Source organism: Grampus griseus (assembly GCF_964374135.1).
Source record: "Grampus griseus genome assembly, chromosome: 1".
NCBI classification, from domain to species: Eukaryota; Metazoa; Chordata; class Mammalia; order Artiodactyla; family Delphinidae; genus Grampus; species Grampus griseus.
The window spans coordinates 11367309-11389709 of record NC_139017.1 but is presented as its reverse complement, the minus strand read 5'-3'; the positions used below and the strand labels follow the sequence as shown (position 1 = coordinate 11389709).

Below are 22401 nucleotides of genomic sequence, written 5' to 3'. Positions count from 1 at the left end.
AGCCTGGGTCTCTGATGAGTCAAGAGCAGAGGGCAGCTGACTTGCAGTACACACGCAGGGCAAAGGCTAAATCAATGTATGCAGTTGTAGAGCTCTAAGCTTCTAGGTCATTTGTTACCTTGTCCGTTCTGGCTAATATGAACAACTGGAGTTGGTAAAAGACTATTCTGAGCATTATGCATTTTCAGAAGCAGACTATGTCCCTGGCTGGGGAGAAAAAATGATGGGGTCAAAGTTGGGGTATGGTTACATATGAACCTAAGGAAAGCCATTTAAAAAAGCCAGTGGAAGCTTATTATAATTCTAAATATGTTTAGGGCCAGGCCTACAGCCAAGAAAAGGATACATCCTTTCCCTCCAACTTCTATACGTTGAGCTTCATGACATTTTGCTTCCAAACCCAGAGCAAAGGTTAATACTATAGTGACACCATGTATTTCTATTATGAGTTACATAAGCCTTAAGGACTTAAAGTAGGAATGAAATGCTAAGATGGTATTTTCTTGTATGAAAACTTTAAGACAAACTATAATTAGATAATCACCCCGTGAGGAAAAAGAAGATAGGGAAAAACATTAGGCTAGAAAGATATCCTAATGTGCTTCGGTGGATAAGTTTACCCATTGCCTAGAGCAAGACTATCCATAGCCTAAAATAATCTTTCAAGTGAGCAAGTTTTGATTTACAGCTAAATTAAGGCTCACTGCTTTTCTCCATGAGTTATATGTAGAAACACAGAAATCATGGAATGTTATTTTATGTATACTGAGATTGAAGTGTAAAAGGGAGATGAAAATTACTAAAATCAATATGGAACTCTTCACAAATTCCAGGGAAACCCTAGTATGGCTTATGACAGGGTTCTGGTATTTTCCCTGTTCTGCTCAAACAAACAAACTGCCAATGATTAATAAGAAATCATAAAAGACAATTTTAGTCCATGATGTAATCAGAATCCAAAAAGAGCTCAAGGAGTGCAACAATGGCAGAAATATCCAAACGAAGTTAAATCCAGCATTTACTTCCAAAAAGTGTGTGTGTGTGTGTGTGTGTGAGAGAGAGAGAGAGAGAGAGAGAGAGAGAGAGAGAGAGAGAGGGGATCTGACTGGCCAGCAGGTTATGCAAAACATACTTAGAAAATTTTGCTCACAAGTCAATGTGTATGAACAGTATGACATAACTGCCAAAAAATTAATGGATTCTTAGTCTGCATTTATGTCTGGAATAAAGGAGGTAATTATTTTATTTTATTTTACACTAATAAAACCACATTTACAGAACTGTGTTCTATTCAGTTCTGAATTCCACTGACAAACCACAATTAGCCCTGAAGGATTATAAGAATGGTTAATGGTTTATAAATAAAGGATAATCTAAGAGAGTGGGAATACTAAATTTGCTAGTACAAATACATGGCAGATGTGATAGTTTGCAAACACCTGAAGGCTGCCCTGTGGAAGAGGGAGTAGACGTTTGCACTAGTACAGAGAAGGAGACTAAGGCTACTGGACAGAAGTTAAAGTTACATATATTTTAGCACACAGCAACATCATGCTATTTTTACAGAAAAGTGAGGAATAAATAAAATTTTAAAATAAATGAGTCATCTTATAATTAGAGCCATTCAAACTCATACTCCTCAGCTTCATGATATACTAAACTTCCCAAATCTAGAACTTGCAGTTAAATAATCAACACTAAACTGTATGAAGCGAGGATTCTTCATCAGGGAGGTTTGACAAACTGGTCACTAAAGAATCCATTAGTTTTAAAAGGTTGAGGCACGTCTCTACGCTTCAGTGGTGTTTGGGGAAATTTATCTTGTTATTCTATGTGTGTTATCTTGCATAGCCAGTGCGACACATTTGGTCAACCTTCCTGGGACGATGCTTGTTCAGAGTTCACACAACACAGCTACCTGACAATCTGACATAACACCACACACTTGTTTTGCTGCCAATTAACTTCAAGATCTTTCCACTAACACTTTGTCAACTCCTTGAATGCAGTGCTGACTCTTGCCAATGGAAGGGTGATTTCTTCTTCACAGCTAGCTGTTAAGAGATTATACTAGCAAGATAACAAAAATTAAATGAGACTCTCAGTGACAGGCCATTTAGCTGCATAGCAGATGCTATGTGCACGCTATAGGTATCACTATAAAAGAATGGAAGAGGTTGAAGGGACATTGGTTAAATCAAAGGTAATATATCTTTTACAAACAGCTTTAATAATTGTTATGAGTCATCTGGCTATGCTCCACAAAATGTGCAGTTATCAATGTACACAGAATCTTGAATTATCATAATAGTAATGAAAAAATATTTTTTTATAAAAAGTCAGAGATACAGAAATACTATTGTTAGTATGACAGCCTAGATTACTGTATTTAAAATTAGAATTTTGCTGAAATATAACTAGCAAATATTAACAGTGAGTGAAAGTGTCCTGTATGGAGTTCAACTCACTCTAAATAAAAATATTATGTTTGGGCTCTAGAGCCTTCTATCATTCCCTAATGAAAAAAGAAAATGATGATGTATATAATTCACTGTCAGCATTTAGAAGAATTTAAGACATACAGAATTAGTTATCAATATCATATTTCATATACATATACAAAACTCACAATGACAATGTCACTTCATGTGTCTACATTTATTCATTGCCTACATGTGTATTCAATTTTGATCACAAGGGCCTTATTGCAACCTCTAGATCATAGCAAGCCATTCCCTAAGTTAATATAAGCTATGACATATGGGTGAGGAATTTCCTTATGTAATAATAGCACTTGTTCATGAAAGAGCTTGGTATGCAGTACAAGAACCATGCACTTTTGTCTGAGCTTGATTTCCTTTTGTGTGTGTGCGCGGCATGTGGGATCTTAGTTCTCTGACCAAGGCTCGAACCCAGGCACCCTGAAATGGAAGCTTGGAGTACTAATGACTGCACTGCCAGGGAATTCCCTGAACTTGAATTTTAGATTTACCACAAATTAGATATGTTGGACAAGTAACTTAACATGTGTTAGACCTGGCTTTCTTATCTGTAAAATAAAAACAAAATACAGTCATCATATTAGTACTCTGTAGGATTACTTTAAATAATAAAGGGCATAAGGTCTAAACTGCGTCTAAGTGGTCCATATACTTTCTATTAAACCCATTAAATAATGAACTTGGAAAATATAGGAAATATTTACCATGATATCTTAGAGAAAGTGGTCAAACTAAATGTCTCATAATGCTCCATTTTAATTACATAAATAAATCATAACACCAGGCTCTATATTTCTTTCATCTTCAGTGAATTAGAAAGTGTAGTCTTCTCATATGCAAGTCAGCAGAGGCTAACTTTTCCCAGCATAACAAACATTGCCAGGCTATTGCTAGGTTTCAACAACAAAGGCTTATTTCTTGCTCATATGATACGTCCACCTTGGAGTGGGTGGGGCTCTACTGCCCACTGTCCTATTTCAGTGACACAAGCTGCCAGAGTCTTCACCATTTGGATCATCGTCAACTGCTCTGGCTGAAGAAGCAAACCTAAGAAATTGTGCCTGGTTCTCAAAGGCTTCCTCTAAGAAAGGAATGACAAGGATTGTTTCCTCTCATATTTCCTTTATTTCAAGTCGAATGGCATATCTAAGGATGCTGCAAGGTCAATTTTCTCATGTGCCCATAAGGATGAGAATCAACTATATTTTCTGAAGAGCATAACTGACAACTTTATATTCTATATCAATGTCATTAGGCAATCTGGAAATGTTGCTATATGCTTTAAATATCTAATTTTAAAGATTTTATGACTAAGTAAAATTTTCATAGGTTTTACCTTGACTTTGTGTTAATTTCTAATGCTCTATAAGTAGATTATCTGCATGAATCCAAAAGTCCAGGTTAAAATTCATATATTGTTGTCTTCATTTATCAGTGAAATAACTAACAAAGCAGTTCATGCAAAAGACAGCAAAATTAACTAACTCTGCACTCATATAAAGAGTTCACTCATTTTCTTTAGCAAAATGATTAAATTTAATAATAAATAGGACATTCTCTGAAAATGAATGAGTAGAACTACTTGTTAGTTTGCCATAAGGGGACACTGTCGAAAATGTAAATGTATACAACAATGGAATATTTAACACACAGAGTACTGATTATACTACATTAGAAGATTTTAACAAAATTTATGAGACCAGTGTGAGGTAATTGTAGAAGGTATGAACACACTGAGTGTGATAGCCTTTGTCATAGCTTCCTAGAATTTGGTTGAAATAAATAACTATTTTTATCAAAATGACCCAGAAGTCATTAGAAAAGTCATTACACAGATTCTTATAAAACTGACCATACAGTAGCAAGTAAAAATTCTCTGAATACTCAGTATTATTTATTAATCTCTCTTCATCATAGTCTGTACTTCTATGAGAAAACAAACACTTAATGAAGTCACCATTTATTTTATTTTTATGATGCTGAATCAAAGCCTTGAATGATTTGTTTCAGACTAAACTGGACAGGTGACCAAATTATGAGTTCTAATAAATATACAGACTATGATAGCTTTAGAACAAACACATACATATATTGAGAGATAATTCTTCATAACAAATACATTTAAACTGATAGAAAAAGCATTATATTTTTGTGTTCTGATGTTTCTATATAATCTATCGTGTTATTGGGAGGAGAAATACATGGCAATTGCTCATGCTATTATTCATATTTGAGTGATAGAAAAGAAGACCAAAAAAAAAAAAAATAAAGCCCTCAAAATGCTTTGGTAAAAAAAACCCAATATAACATAGAGGTAAGGTATTTTTGTTTCTTAGAATTTTTTTAGAATATGCTTACTGAAAAGATGAATGGTGTTATACTTATTGTGACATTCCAAGAGGTGGTGAATGAGGTAGGTTGAACCAAAACCTCGGCAATGTTTGGCCAAACATTTATTTTGTTATCTCATTCATCAATCAATCAATATATATTGTGATATATAATGTGTCTACTAAATATGGCACACTTTACTAGTTTCTGTGCAATGATAAAAAGAAATATGATGTTCTCTGCCCTCAGGAAACATCAAACTTTTTTTAGATAGTTGGGATGATGGCACTGATCTAGGTACGGAAATACATCAGGCAAACTGGAACAGGTAGAAGGCATTTGGCAGAAGGCCTTTTGGGATCTAAATCAGGAGTCGTTACATAAAGCACCTGCTTGGCATTCTACAACCATCTTATTTCAGATGATGTTAAAAAATTAATTAAAGTACAAAATAAAATTTGGTTATGCCAAAGGTGATATTCCTAATATATTAAATATGACACAGCCAGGCATTGATGAATCAGAGTGGAAACAGTGAACAATCAGAACAAACAGCAGTGAAAACCAAGATGGTTTTGCTATATCAGTCTTGAAGCAGACTACTGTCTCTGGTGCTGAGGATATCTATAAATCACAGTAGAGCCAATGAACAGATTAACACAATAAACTCAAACATATTCTATATTGCGAGACTCACAATTGAGACTTGATATTATAAAAAGCTTATTTTCTTGACCTTACTCTTATATTCCAATTACCAAATGGTAGAAAATTACTGTGTAATAAGTATAAGCATATGACGGCCAAAAAGCTTTACTCATGAGAAGGCACTATTATGTGATAGCTAATTCAGAATTAGAATTTTATATCTACTTCCTCTAATCTAAATAAAGTAACTGAATGACAAATGAGGTAGCTGAAGTTTTAAGAGGTTAAGTGATCAAAAAGCTTGTTACTGATAAAGCTTGTTTATCAGGTATTCCCCAATTTAGTTTGGACACAATTATGGGGACAGTGGGTTGACTGTGTCAAAGTTCATTTAACAATATATATATATCGCCTTTCTCTGCTAATATATAAGACTGTAGAACTTCAGATAGCAAGAGCAAAACATATATTTCCATCTAAGATGAGAATATGATATTTTTAGTTGCTGTTTTAGTTGCTGAAAAGCCAACTGTGCCTGACATTATGTCTATTCACAAATATTCTGGATCTTCTTCTAGGCATATGGTAAAATGGCATTTCTCTGTTCTTTTTGAAATTAGGCTTGGCCATAAACTGTGATCATAAGTAATGGGAGCTGCTTTTCAGCAGTTCTTATAAGAGCCAGTGACAATTTACAGCACTTTTTCCATGGCCTCCATGACCAAACCACTTCAGATGGTGACACTTCCTTCAGCCTGAATCCAGCCGTGAGGGCAATGCAGTGCAAAGATTCCAGTTAACCTGTGTGGACATGTAGACGAGTAAGAAATGAACTTTGTTTTTAGCTGAGATTTTAGGGGTGTTTATTACTATTGCCGTGTTACCAAGCTGATCTTGACTTATACAGAAATGGAAGCCAAAATGGAGGGGACAACCTGTGCTGAAGAAAGCAAAAGCGTAAATTTGTGACACCGATGTAGTGGATCATGGCTGTGTGTCACTTTATCAGAGGCTGGAATGATGACCATCACATTAACCAGTGGGGAAACAGCTGGTAGAAAGGCTGCCTGTGGTAACTGGGGATGAAGATCACGTACCCAGTAAACTCACAGTGCCAGGGACGATGCCAGAAAACAGAATGTTAGTTCTGATGAAAATGACTGTTTCTGGCAAGGTATGGCAAGATATTACCCTCTGTCACAGTGACACATTGCTCCAGATGGAGGCTGCACTGTTAGCCCAAGTCCTGGAGGGAGCAGACGTCGAGAGGACTCCATAGCTGACTCGCCATGGACAAGTGGTGTGAGAAAAAAATAAACTGTAATGTCATACTCCAAAGGGAATTTTTGATTGTGCCTTTTTTAGCTAATTACCTAGATTGTGTGTCTGATACACTGCATGAAACTTAGAAGAGAATTAGTGAGTTTGAAAGCAAAAATAAAAGGGAATAAATAGCAAAACAATGAATCGGGTAGAGTTGAGGCAACTGCTTCTCAACCCCTAATATTAAGAGATAATTTATTTAGTTACAGTGGTCAAGTAAAAGTCAGTCTCATAACATGGATCAAATCTGGTGTGTGGCCTCCATGTTTCTTGTCAAGACCACAGAATAGGTTAACTTGTTTTAGGGAGTATGTCCAACAAAATGTGTAGGACCCAGTAAATACTCTCACTGGACAAGGCACAGATAAAGGAGTTTAACACAATCCAATGATTCAAATGAGAGAGGGAGGAAGGGAAATAGGGTGAAAAAGAAAAGAAAAAGAGCAAATTTGGAAAACAGATCTAGGGAAAACTGGGTGTGGCTGTTGTGTAATAGGGAAGAATAAATCTGACTCTATACTGGATCTGTTTCTTTCACTTTAACCTTTGTATTCTATTGCTTTTGCTACAAGTTAAGAATGTTACCTAGAGCCTAAAATATACAGGAGCCATTCTTAAGGCTCTGACCTTCAAAGGTATAACAGTTTTCCATTCATATAGAGATTAAAAGTTGCAAAACAGAGAACAGGAACATTGTGACCTGGCCTACGTAGACAGCTGCAAGAACAAAGGATTCTGATACCAAGAAGTTTGCAGCAACCAGCTACACCCCTTCCCCTTTTAGTATAAAAGAAGCCTGAATTCTAACTCTGGTAAGGTGGTTCTTTGGGACACTATTCCACCGCCTTCTTGCTCTGCTGGCTTTCCAAATAAAGTCGCTATTCCTTTTGCCCTAACAACTCATTTCTTGATTTACTGGCTTGTTGTGCAACGAGCAATATGAGCTTGGACTCAGTAATAACTGGTCCATGGAACTGACTGAGCTCAAATGGATAAAAGATCAGTAAACTTATACATGAGTTGTAATGCGAAAGAAACTATGACTGCGGGCCAAAAAGCATGTGAAATTTAAGATTAAAATCACCTTTGATTCCCAATGTTTTCCACCTTGCATTGCTCAAACATCTCCTGTGGTTGCAAGATGGTTCTCTAAAGCTCTTCTGACTATGTTATTTTTTCATATCTAAGAAGAAAAATGTAGAGCACTTCCTATAGCTATTGTGGAAAAAGAGAGAATCTTTTGTCTCTCTGAGATACTCCTAGGAAATATATATCTGGGTCTCATTGACCCAATTTTTCAGGTATCTTGAACTGATCTTTGTAGCTGGGGGAATGGATTCTTGTGATCTGCTTGCATTAATCAGAGAGCAATTCTGGATCTCAGTACGAGCTGAATCTCATAAACTGTGCAATACTAAGAATGGGAGTGGGAGTTCCTCAAAGAAAAATCAGGATGTTTTAGTGTCAAGGAAAGAGATAGAACACTGAGAGGAAACAGTAGGCTTTTAAAGTTTATTAAAGTTATAACATGTAAAGTGGACTGTTAGTTAAACTTCAAATGTTTTATTTAGATATACTTATTTTCCCTGGAAAATATCCTTTTCCCATAAACTGGTAGTTAAATATCATCTGAGGGAGAAACTGTTCTCGTGAAAGAAAATTAAGAATAGTCTACATAAAAATAACAAGAAGAAATACATTATTTTTTTTAAAGTTTGTAAGTTTAAAACTTACAAAAGATCAGTATAAAAGTTAACCCAACTTTTATACTACATTTTGCCATTACAGCATTAGAAAGTTTATCCATTTTCAGATGAAGTGTCAAATGGACAGTATTCTCTAAAAGTAACACCTAGACAATTTCATTACCAGGTGGCCTCCAGCTGCCATTCTTGGTTCATCAAATGAGTATCCTTACATTTAATAGGACATGATCCTGATAAAGATCTATGTGGACAGCATACAATACACCTTAGATTTCCTATACACCAGTGATAACACCATTTTGCTAAAGAGTAAAGAAGTCATGTCAAAAATTTCTAAAAGATTTATGTTCTCTGTAAACCAAGCTCTTTATTTTTTTCTTAAGATTATATATTACTTGTATCATCATATTACATAGTTACAGCTTAAATAATTAAGTTTCTTATTCATCCCCAAAAGAACTGAGGATAATTCAGAATATTATATGGGAAAAATACCACATTGCTATCTATTTAGTGGTTTTTAAAATTTTTTCTGGCAATTTTGGTAAATGGTTGCATAATCCAAATTAAAATTGTGGTTTTAATCATTTAGATGCATCAGTAAAACTGTAAGGACTTCCAGTTTTTTCATTAGGTTTGAATCCTTGATCCAGATCTGGGTAGAAGTAGTCTCTAAGTAATTGGTAACAAAATTTTTCTTTTTATCTAATTAAATATAATATATAAACAAGTTTTTGTTTGGCACTGCTACTGTGAGGGTGCATGTGAGTTCCTTTTTTTTCTTTTTTCTGTCTCTATTTTTCTCTATATCTTTCCCTGAATTTTTATCCTATATCCTCTCTTTCACTTTAATCAATGGTATATATATGCCATAATTATTTCTTATTAAACAACATTCATTTGTTTCTGAAAATATAAAGGTAGAGAATGGATAGATTTGTTTAAAATATAGTTCTCTCAGATGGCAAGATATGAAAAGAGAAATGCATTCTATTTTGGAATTTTCTGACATTTTTATTTGCAGGGTGTGAAAGGTGTATTTTCCAGGACTTTTTTTTACAGAACAAAATGAATCATATATAATCAAATTAAAAAATAGCTTAGCATTATATGCTAATCTGATCTACTGTTTGACTTTTACTCTTGGTGATAATAGAAAACAAATACAACAGAAAGATATTTACAAACAAGTTATCCTGACCCAATAAAATTTGCAATATATTTTGTTTCATTTTGTGTTGTGACTGGCATTCTCATTCTGTATGGTTACTCTGTGCACTCTAATTTATATACTTCCACACGTATGTTGTAATTTGTGTTTAAGGAAGAATTTCCTAAATGCTGATGCATTATTCTATTTTGATAAAATAACAGATACAAACTTATTTTTTCCTCAGCTTCAATAAATATAACCTTCAGATACATTATTTGCATTTTAAATGCAAATTAAAATGTTTAAAAAATCAAGTTAATTTGAATTAAATGTTTGAAAGTAACCTAAGTTGCCAGCGCAATTTGTATTGTTTGTCTAGAATACACCTGGATTTGAATTTTAGGCTTGTAGATAAAAATACACAAATAACTATGTATTTTACCTAAAATTCAAGGAAATCTCTAAAGAGTTTGCTTGCACCCAGTGTCACTGCTTTCCCAATCACCAGGAAAATGAAATAAGCTGGTGCATTTCCTTACCAACAAGGTACTGAGAATATAGTCAATCAACTTAAAGGTGTCTGCGGGTGGTGGTAACAATTTAGAAATCTTTTCCCAGTGCAATCTCTGCCTCATTACTTCTTGTATTTTGTTTAACTCTATGAGGCAAAAAAAGTTTTATTTCTCAAAAACAAAAGCTCTTCTTAAAACTATCAGGCATGCTCATGCACAGGTTTCACTACTTTTGAAAGTAGTCCAGTAAAAATAGAATGTGTTAATCAGTCGTTTAGTTCCAAGAGTGAATAAGTGAATACGGTTTTGGTAAAGAGCTAATGTACTAAAAAAAATTTTCAGTTCATTCTTTAACTATCTATACATTGAAATTGATAAAAGAATACCCTCAATATTATCTAGGATGGGTCATAAAATTTACAGCAAAGTAGGGCCACTCCTCCAGTTAAATATGAATCAGCTAAATACACTGGATACCAATTGGAACAAATAATTAAATATAAACATTTTCAATCTTAGAGACAGTTTCAGAGATATCATGTAAAAAAACAGATTTGTCCTGTAAATCATTGTTGTCCTAACATTAACACAACTGAACCTGTATGGTAAGAGTCTGGTTTTTAAACCTAAGATGGCAACCCAAATATGAGTTAAGATTAAAACGTCTGATTTTATTAATAGTACTAGCTTTTAAGTAGTAGTTCAAAACCTCTGGACATTGAATATTTCTGACTAATTTTTGACCAGTTTACTACAAATTTAGGCATACAATATGTAGCAAACTTTAAAAATATTGATTCATTCAATTTTTCTGAGATTATGTTCTTCAGATTATTTAGATGTCAAAATTCTTGTTCTTATTTTTAAATTTTTAATTAAATTATGATATAAATACAGTAAAATGCACATAAGTATAAACCCAGAGAATTTTCAGAAACCCAACATATTACAGTAGCCAGCCTATGGAGCAAGGACTCTTGAGTTTTTAACACCAAATGAGACACCCAGACCCTTATCCATCACATCAGCCCTTGCCTCAGCAAAGGCACCATATTCCTGATTTGGAATAGCACAGCTCAACTTTGCCCGTTTTTATACTTAATATAAATGGAATCACTTAATATATATATACACACACACACACACACATATATACACTATATAGTATGTATACACACTATATATAAATATATATAGTATAGTATATATATACACTATATATAAATATATATATATATATTTCAATATGGTTTCTTTTGTCCAATTTGATGTTTGAGAGATTTATTCTTATCATTATGGATGGATAGTTCATTCCCTTTGCTTTATAGAATTCCATTGTGTAAATAGACCACAATTTTTTACTCTATCTTTGTGGACGAGAATTTGGTAGTTTCCACTTTAAGAGTGTTAAGAATAATGCTACTGTGAACATTCTTGTACATTTTTGTATATTTGTTGTTGCAAATGTGCAAATATTTCTTTTGGGTTTCTATCTAGGAACGAAATTGCTGGGTCACAGGATATGATACATTTGCCTTTGGTAAATGTTGCCAAATATTTTTTCCAAAGAGAAAAAATATTAATTACACACACCCACTGTTATTATGTGAGAGTTCCAGTTGTTTTAAGTTTTCACTTATTTTCTCTGTCTCTCCTTCCTTCCCTCCCTCTCTCCCCTCCTTCTTTCCTTTTCTTGTTTTTTTTTTTTGTTTGTTTGTTTTTTTGTAATTTTAGCCATTCTGGTAGATGTGTAGTGATATCATATGACAGCTTTATGGTTTTATTTACCTTTTTCTGATGACTAATGCCATTGAACACTTTGTCATATGATTCTTACCATTTGAAGTTCCTCTTTTGCAAGGTGTTGAAATAGTTTGACCATTTCTTTATTGCTTTGTCTGTATTTTTCTTATTGATTAGAAGGAGTTCTGTATATATTCTCCATAGGAGTTCTTTGGTTGACAAATGTATTGCAAATATATTCTAATGGTGTCTTTTGATTATAGAAGTTTTAAATTTTGTTGTATTCAAATTTATTTTTTTGTCTTTTACATTTAGTATTGGAAATTCTGTTCATAACATTTTTGCTTATTCAGGAAGATCTTCTCCTATGCTTTCCTCTCAAGCTTTTATATTTCTTTCTATCTTTTCGTATTTAGATCAGCAATCAATCTGGGATTGAATTTTCTGGTGTGATGAGCAAAGATTCATTTTCTTTATGCATAGACGTCCAAATGACCCAGTATTATGGAAAATACTGTTTTTTTCCTTTGCACTGCAGGGTCACCTTAAACATAAATCAGAAGGCCATATATATGTAAATCTTTTTCTGGACACTCTTCTCTTCCATTGGTCAGTATGTCTATTCTTAATTTCCCACAATTTATAAGCTTTAAGTATCTAATAGTCTCCCAGATTTATTCTACTTAAGATTGTCTTGGCTATACTAAGTCTACTGTATTTCTATATAAACTCTAGAATCAGCTTGCCAATTTCTGGCATGGGGGGAGAATTATAAGACGTTTTATTAGAAATGTGTTGAATAGATTATTTTGGGAAGACTTGACATCTTTACATTTTGAGTCTTTTGATCCAAGAACATGATATGGTCCTCTACTTAGGTCTTCCATTTTTTTCCTCAGATATATTTTGTCTTTTTCAGTGTGGATATTTTTACATCTCTAAAAAGTGCTGTTTTGTTAGATTTATTTCAAGATATCTGATATTTTTGTGTTACTCTTGTAAATGGTATCACCTTTAACAATTTCATTTTAAATTTGTGGTATATGGCTGTACAAATTACTTTGTATGATCTTTTATGCTGTGAACTTGCTAAATTCACTTATTTATTCAAAATAGTTTATCTTTTGAATTTTCTATGTACAAAATCATATTATATTTGAATATGATAATTTTATTCTTCCTTTCCAATACTTATGCCTTTATTCCTTTTTTTCTTGCCTAACTACACTAACTAGAACTTTGTGTACATTTTTCAATAAAAGTGGTGAGAATGGACATTGGTATCTCATTCCTGTGGGGAAACTGTTCAAATTTTCACCATTATACATGAAGTTTTTGTAGAAATTGTTAAAATATGGAGGGTTCCAGAATTCCAAATTTGTTCAAAGATTTTTTTAAAAATCATGAATAAGTGTTTTTTTCCCCTGAATTTTGTGAAATGTTCACATGATCCTATTCTATTTCTCGTTTGTGATGAAATCTGATAGATATTTTGAAACAAATTAATCTTGAATCTTGAATAAATCTTCCCTGATATTCAATTTGTTTGTTCTTTCATATATTAAATAAGCATGTTAAAATGTCACACTATGATTCTGTATGTGTTTTTTGTTCCTTTTAGTTCTGTCAATTTATCTTCATGGTTTTTGGGGCTCTGCTTTTAAGTGTTGACCAAGACAGCCTGAACATACGCCACAGCTTCACTAAAGTTTAAACAGGTTTCTTCCCTGACTTCCCTTTTCTTTAGAGAACTTGCAATTGTAAAGCATTTCTTTGTCCCTTAAAGAAGTAAATCTTCTTCAAACAAGATAATGTCATTCTCAAGGATCTAGGAGTCATCCCTTTGACTTGGAATCATCAAAGGAAAAGGAGATAGTATGCTTTTCTCCCAGTCTCTGTGGAAAAGTAGGAGACCAACCTCAATAAGGCACAATTAGCAAATACAGATGGCCTAATCAGGTGGTCCACCCTCTACTAAAATACCAATGGGTCAATGATGAAATCCAAGGGAAAATTTAAAAATACCTTGAGACAAATGACAATGAAAATAGAACCATACAAAATCTGTGGGATGCAGCAAAAACAGATCTTAGAGAGAAGTTCATAGCAATACAGGTCTTCCTCAAAAAACAAGAAAAATCTCAAATAAAAAACCTAACCTACCACCTGAAAGAATTAGAAAAAGAAGAACAAACAAAACTTAAAGTTAGCAGAAGGAAGGAAATACAAAAGATCAGAGAGGAAATGAACAAAATAGAGATTAGAGAAACAATAGAAAAAATCAATAAAACCAAGAGTTGGGTCTTTGAAAGGGTAAACAAAATTGACAAACCTCTGGCCAGGCTCACCAAGAAGAAAAGAGGGAAGACCCAAATAAACAAAATAAGAAATGGAAGAGGAGAAGTTACAACTGATACTACAGAAATGTCGACCATTCTCCCTGCTACTGTCCTCTGGTACTTTTCCATGAGCTAATCCCAAGTTTTAAAAATTCTCCTGTCCTTTGTATCAGAGGAGTTGAGTTCAATCTTCCTTCCCTATTGTAAGTCTCTATCCTTTATTACAAGAGTCTTTAGCAGTCTTACTTGCCCGTTTAACTGGTGTGGTGTAATTTTTATTTTGCAGTTCATATAAATTAATAATTATGATATTGATTCCTGTTGGATTGACTACTTTATTATTATGAAATATTTTTTAATCTCAATTAATGTATCTTGCTTTCAAATTTACCTTAGTATTTTTTGGCTAGTGTTTACTTTACATATTTCTCCACCATTCAACCTCAGTTTATCTATGTCTTTATCAGGTCTCTAGTAAACAGCAAATAGTCTTTTATTTATTTTTATTATTATTAATCACCAGTCCTACAATATTAGTGTTTTATTTAGACTATTTAGTGTAATAAGAAAATAGAATATTTAATATAATAACCATTACAGTGGAATTAATCTGACCCAACACATTTATTGTAAAGACAATCCAAACCTTCCTCTTTCCGCTGCATTGATCTATTTGACCCAGATGATTTTTCTCCTGTTTTCTACTTTATTTTCTTATTATGGAATGATCAAATAATTTTTATCTTATTTTATTTTCTTGACTATAATTAAACATTCTTATTTTAGTAGATATTCCAGAGATTATATTATTCTTGATTTATTTCACTCTAATGCAAATTACATCTCTTAGTTCATCCTCAACAATGCCAGTACCTTGGGAGACTTCGAATATTAACACTTTCCATTCACCACCCATTATAACACTATTATCATATATTAGAATTCTACATATATTTTATGTTCACATCGTCTCATAATTATTATTTTGTAAGGTTGATATTCACTTATATTTACTTATGTATATTTGCCATCTCTAGAATTCCTCTTCCCCTCTACGTCTATGTTTTCATGTAGCATTTCTTGTCTGAACACATCTTTATTTTCACCTTCATTTTTGAAACTCTTGTGGAACGTTACATAATTCTAGATTGACTGTTATTTTCTTTAGCACTTTATGTCAAAAATCTGTTTTTGTTTTTGTTTTGATAAGTCAGGCTCATTATGAGTCCAATGAAAGTAATGTCTTTTTTCTCTATGTTAGAAGAATTTTTTTCTTTTTTCCAACAGATTTACTATGATACACTTATCTGTGGTTTTCTTTGTATTAATCATTCTTTGTGTTTGCTGTGCTTTTTGAATCTGTAGGTTGAATTTGGAAGTTTTCAGTTGAAAAAAATTTCATGCATATCTCACATGCTTGCCATGCATCTATCCAGTATTTCGTTGTTGCTTTTCTCACTGCTTCCATTTCTATCTATTCCATTAACCTCTCTTACTGTTCACTAATCCTGTTCCCCCACTATGCCAAGACTCCTATGAAAACAAAATTTTGAGTTATTTATTTCAGATACTGCATTTTTATGTTTTAGAAGGTCCTTCAGTCCAGTTGTATAGATTCCAAATCTCTGGTGAACTTTTCAACATCTCCATCTACTTTATCCTCCTTTCCTTTCATTTTTTGAGCATTTTAATAATAATTATCTGAAAATTGTTCCTATTAATTTCAATATCTGGTTCATCTTACATCTGTTACCTGGTTTCTTTTTGATATTAGCCATAAGGTCTTATCTGCTCACATATGTTGTAAATTAGAGTTTTCTGTTCATCATAAATAAAAAAAAATTGCAGAGATTTTAGAAAATGTTTTCCTCCTCAAGACGTCACTCTCTTCATATGTAACAGACACTATAGGGAGTTGATCCTAAAAAAATCAGGATATGAGCTATATCAGTGTGGGGTTATATTTGTAGAGAACTCAGTCTGGCTCTGACTCTCCCCTGTTCTTAGGGTATGGCCCTGCAGGACTTTCAGTTAAGGACCTGGTGAGTGTTTGCTACTTCAGGCCTGTAACACTGCAGAAGACTCAATGCTATCATTCAGAGGTTTTCAGTTTATCTCTTTAGGAACATCCGCCATTGGTTAAGGCAAATGTCTTAAAGAGAAGACTGGTCATATATTTAAAACTCCTAAGCCTCCAATTTTCTCACTTTAATCTACTATGACTGCCAAATTTTCTTCTGATTTCTCTGTCCTGGAATGCCAGCATTTTTCAGGGACTAGTCCTAGATTCTCAGCTTCTAACTCTGCCCTGAATTGATAAATATGCCCCAGAGTAAAGCAGTTATAGAAACACAGTGTCACTTCCTCATTCCCTTGGGGGTTTTCCATCCTTCCCTGTTTTATTTTCAAGCTCTTTCCTCTAGAGAGTTTTTTATCTCTTAAGCACCTAAAGTCTGTGGTAAACTTCATTAAGTTTGAAAAGACTTTTGAATAGTTCTTTAGCATCCAGCACTATCTGAAACTCAGCAAATATCTTGTGGTAAAACTGAACTTCTTTAGTCTCCATAATCGCTAGAAGTGTGTTGATTTTTCTTTCTCCCATCAGCCACTCTCTGCCTGGGGAAATGCAGAGCCCTCAGGCTCTGTTCTCAGAATTAAATAAATTAATGAATAAAATGAAAGAAATAAATAGAAACAAAGAAAGGAAGAAAGGAAGGAAACAAGCTATGGATCCCACACATCTCACGCCATGAATTTTAGTCTATTTAGTTGTTGTTACTTTTATGATCTATTATGTCTTTAAAAATATAATTTTAAAAATTATTCAACTTTTTAGTTACTATCAATAGAAGTATTGGACTACTTCAATCTACCACATTTCACCTGGAAACAAAAAAACCCAATGCTCATTTGGTGATTTTTAAAAATATAGTCTCAAGGCAAAATAATAGGGGTGGCAATCCTATGTGAGTTCCACAAATATGGGGTTTCTGAGATTCCCTGGTATAACACATTATACATTATCTAAAAGTGTTGCATTTCATGATTATTTTTAACATCAGATGGTTCTACTTGAATATAACATATTAGATTTCCAATACATTACTTATGAGTATTCTATTGGAAAAACAAAAGAAGAATTTGAGGTTAGAAATAAATGCATTTCAACAATGTCAAGGAGATATGACTTTTTGATTCCTAGACAGTTTTTGCTATTTGTATAGAGAGAAATATTACCCTAATAGAGGAGGATTATATATTGTACACTATTTTGATCAAAATATATCTTAATAAAATCTAAATCTATTAACTCTTTCTAAATCTATTTATCTACCCTTTTACTTTATAATTTGGTGGTTCTACTACACAAAAAGATGAGGGTTTGTTGAAACCATCAATTGTGGTTTTTCTTGTCTGATGTTAGCTGTGGGCTTGTCATATATGGCTTTTATTATGTTGAAATATGTTCCTTCTATGCTTAAATTAAGTGTTTTTATTGTGAATGTATGTTAAATTTCATTATCATTTTTAAGTGTGCTTGGTTAAATGAATCACTGGAAAAATTATGACATTCAAACATATACATCTGATCTCAGGGCAGTTAAAACCTCACCTGTCACTTTGAAAGTTAGCCATGTCCAACACTTGACTAAATGCTACATAATTACACTCACCACATTCTGGGGATTTTTATTATTCTATTATCATGAATGATTATATATGTTGTTATCAATATTTTTCATTTCATGTTGAGGCATTCTTAACCTTTTATTAAAGTTCACTGCTTTATGAAATGAAGGCCATTACAGGTTACACAGTCCATAAGTAACAATATTGAAAACACAATTATGCACTCATAAAAATTCAGAAATAACAAAAACAAACTGCACAAACATTAAGTCAAAACTAATCTGAATTTGGTTTAAAAAGAAGTAGTTGAGTGAAAGTGTATGTGCATGAGATTCACTTTAATGTAAAGAAAGTATAGAACATTCGCACTTTGGATCTTGCCTCACAAGTGAATCTCAGGGGCCATGCGAATAGTCCAGAGGGGTATCAGAGGTATTGGACTAAGAACGGCCGTCTGCCATATCAATAAACAAGAAACAAAGGCTGTTGTGGCCATCAGCCATCAGCCACCTCAGCCACTACAGCCACCCTGTTCTGAGCCCTGAGGGAACTCAGGGTGGAAACAAGATACCAGCTCTCAAGCTATCAGCCTCTGCAGCCACCCTTGTACGGTGCGCCCAGAGGAGGCTGAGGATGACAAAGCACAGGATAGGTTTCTATCACCAGGATGGCACCTAAAGCCAGGAGAGCACCTCAGCTATCTGGCCCCAGATAGCTGAGGTGCATATCAAAGGAAAGAGTTCAATGAGCTTTGACTTTGCATTTTCCCATACCCAGAAAAGCACTAAATTCCTTAACTTGAGATACCTGGTTTTCCTTAATTAACAGTATCTTTTGATACTGTTCCCACTACCTGGACTCTATATAGGAGTCTTCCAAAACTCCTATATATCCCGGCTCCTCCTTTACCTCTTTGGAGCCCTCCCTCGGAGCGATCTGAGAGTCCTGTCTCCTGGGCTTGAAGTGCTCAGAAAATCCGCCCAATAAAACATAAATATGTAATTCTCAACTTCTAGGTTGCACATTTTTTTTCAGTCAACAATTTAAATTCTTATATTGAGAAAGGCAAGGACTTTCTTCATTAAATGACTAATAAATCAGCTCAAGAGCAGGCTAGGTCCTAGCGCCAATAGTACATAGCAATACACAAAGTACCATATAGGCTTTCAGTAAAATACTGAATAACCGACAATGAAAGCAATACACATGTCCATTTGAAAGAATAATAAGGATAAATTGAATAAAATCCTCCAAGTATGTAATAGTTTCTCCCAAAAGGGTAAAACAGTCTTCTCAATATGGCAATTTTTTTGGCAAAGTTTAGAAGTGTTAGATAAAACATATGTCTTACCTGATTCCTCAAAGTCGATGTTGTAGGATTTCCAGGTTTCAGTTATGCGAAGAAGATTCTCCTCCATGGCTTGAATGTCCATGGAGGGGCAGTTGCATTCTGGAAATCTGGGACCACACTGACACCAGCAGTCATTGTCCTTGCAGATAAACTCTCCCTCTGAATTGCAAGCAATGTAGCTCAAAGCTGCTTGTACAAAACGCTCCTGAAGGTAGTCTGGAAGGAGTACTTGCAGCCCTTAAAGAACAAACCAAAACAGTAAGTTTACTCTGATAAGGAAAAAAGCATAATACGTATCTACATATTCACAAAAAGTCAAAATTTGAGTATATTGTTATGTATTTATGCATATTTTAAAACCATCATTAGAAAATTATCGAAGTCTGTAAAATTGCAAATATTTATAATTCTTTTTAATATATACTGACTCCATGAACTGCTCAAGAATCCTGGAAACTGGGACTTCCCTGGTGGTTCAGTGGTAAAGAATCTGCCTTCCAATGCAAGGGACGCAGGTTTGATCCTTGGTCCGGGAACTAAGATCCCACATGCCGCGGGGCAACTAAGCCTGCGTGCCACAACTACTGAGTTTGCGGCCTCAACGAGAGAGCCCATGTGCTGCAAACTACAGAGCCCATGAGCCCTGCAGCCTGCACACTGCAGTAGAGAGAGAAAACCCTCACGCCACAACTAGAGAGAAGCTGCGTGCCACAGCGAAGAGCCAGCCCACAGTGAAAAGATCCCACACGCCTCAATGAAGACACCACATGCCACAAATAAGACCCGAGCCACAACTAAGACCCGATGCAGCCAAAATACATAAATAAATTAAATAAATTAAAAAAAAAAGAATCCTGAAAATTATAGAGGTGTTTAATATCTCAAACTATTTGATTTTGTTTTTTAAACTGATTTGATTGGCATTTGACTTAATTGATCAGAATATTTGGTTATTTTTATATAATGTAGATAGAACCTAGCTTCCCATACTTTTGAAAAGAGATGTATGCATTTATTTTACACTACTTGATTTCAAATAGTTTTCAATATTTTCATATACCTTTAGCTCATGTTCTATCAGCTCACATCTACATAGATATCAAATACAAAGGGTTTGTGGCATCAGCAAAAGAGTTATGAAATATTGCTATAATGCTTATCTCATGCCACTAACAACACATAACTTTATATGAGTTTATTTTTCATACAATCACTTAGATTGACTACAGGGAAGCTATTAGACTGATTTAATTATTTCACAGTTTATTTCCTTGTCATATATTAAGACAGCCTTAGTGATACAGTTTATTTCTTTTCTACAAGCAAGTTTAGTAAATTTGCTAACTCTTAAGAAAATATAAAAAATGAAAGTAAGGCTATAAAATTAACATTTGGAGATCTCTACTAGTTTTACATTTTAGCATTTCTTGCTATGGAGAAAAATCTAATCAAAAGGGTAAATATTCAATGTAATAAAATAAACATAAAAGTAAGGGAAAACTTAGTCAATATCTAATTGCTATTTACTACAAAATTTGATTTTTATAACTTTTACATGTCTCCTTTCTAACAAAAACAAAAAACACAATTTTTTGATACAACCATCATCTATGAGATTAATTCAACTAAAATCGTGAATTAGCATTTAGGAAAAAATTCTACTTTGTAACTATCTTGACAATTATACCTATCTCATTCTTTCAGATTAGTTCTCCCATAGGTGGGTCAGGAAAAGTACTTTTAGCACTTATATATTTACTTTATTATTCATTTTAATTTTACCTCAAATAAATAACATTTATGGAATGCCTTCCATTTGGAAGAGACGTTCTAGGGAAAGTACAAATATGAAGATGACCGAAACATATCCCTGCCCTAAAGGTACTTGCAATACACTTAGGAAAAATAAAAGAAGTAATATAATATGTAATATTAGAAGTATGTAATAATATTATACAATAGTACTTAATAACTACTAGAGTTGGGTTACAGATATTTCACTAGGTATGATTAATTGTTCCATAAAAAAGGTAAACTGGAACAGTATTTGACACGTGGATATGCTTCAACATTAAGAGAGGTTTTTTTGTGGCATAGGATAATACATTAACAACATCACACACAAATGAACTGTGGAATATATTTTTTAAAATAGCAACTAGCAGTATTGTTTTAATACATATACAGTATAAGAATGCAATGAGTGAGTTGCTTAGAAAAATAAATCTAGAGTAATGTTATTGGGGTTCCCATAACAGGGTGAAGTATATGGAATTAATTCATTTGTATTTAAATGATGTTTAACAATGAAGGTACTCTGAGTGGTACATTATTTTGATATAGAAGATATAAAGAAAAAAGATCAGTTTAGACAGAAGACTAAAAAATATCTAAACTAAGGAAATGGTGATCAAAAGGCAGTTTAGGAGACAGGAGAAGAGGAGTTAGAATCTACTAGACACTACTTTATTTGATGTAAGGCAGGTGAAATATGTCAAATGACCTGAAGGAATAAAATGATAAAGCTAGAAATATTCTTAAATGATTAGTCCCGTGGGTCACCAAATTACTGTATAGTTGAGAAATATCTAGTGATTGCTTCTGACAATTCTTCCATTCAGTGTTAAAAACAAAGTCAGAGTCTCTGTTAATACGACTCAGGAGTCCAAATATACTTATTTTAATACTGCATGTTTTAACATCTCAGGTAACTGTAAGTCTATGGACCAGATATATGGAACCCGCTGATTATGTCAACCTTAATTTTATAAAAAAGCACCTCCCAAAACAAAAAGAAATTCGAAGAATTTATGTTACATTTAAAATGTCATAAACAAAGTCATAATTGTCATAATTTTCAGTCTGTAAAAATGATAGTGCCTTTGCAGAAATAGAGAAGGCTGGAAAAGTAATTTGAGGAGGAATGATTGGTGGCAAGAAACGATGAGTTCAGTTTTAGACATACAAGGATTTCTGCTGTATTATCTGTCTTATCTATCTATCTATCTATCTATATCTATCATCTATGTATTTATCTATCTCTAAAGAAAGGAAACTGACATTCTGTAAAACCCGCACTAAAAATAACAAAGATTTTTTGGAAAAGAGCTCTACAGACAGACCACTCAAAATTTTATAATTTTATAACTAGACCACTAATGTAA

At 33.5% G+C, this 22401-nt stretch overlaps 1 protein-coding gene across 3 annotated transcripts in view; it reads right to left on the bottom strand.

Annotated features, from left to right (window-relative positions):
• Window positions 1-22401, bottom strand: part of BRINP3 (BMP/retinoic acid inducible neural specific 3) — a gene marked incomplete at both ends in the record, with an annotated part of 396299 nt that overhangs the window by 124635 nt on the left and 249263 nt on the right. For all 3 annotated transcript variants that reach the window (XM_082672168.1, XM_082672169.1, XM_082672170.1), the window contains one exon: window positions 19238-19474. In XM_082672168.1, the coding sequence (XP_082528294.1) occupies window positions 19238-19474 (237 nt within the window). The remainder of the gene's footprint in view (window positions 1-19237; window positions 19475-22401) is intronic.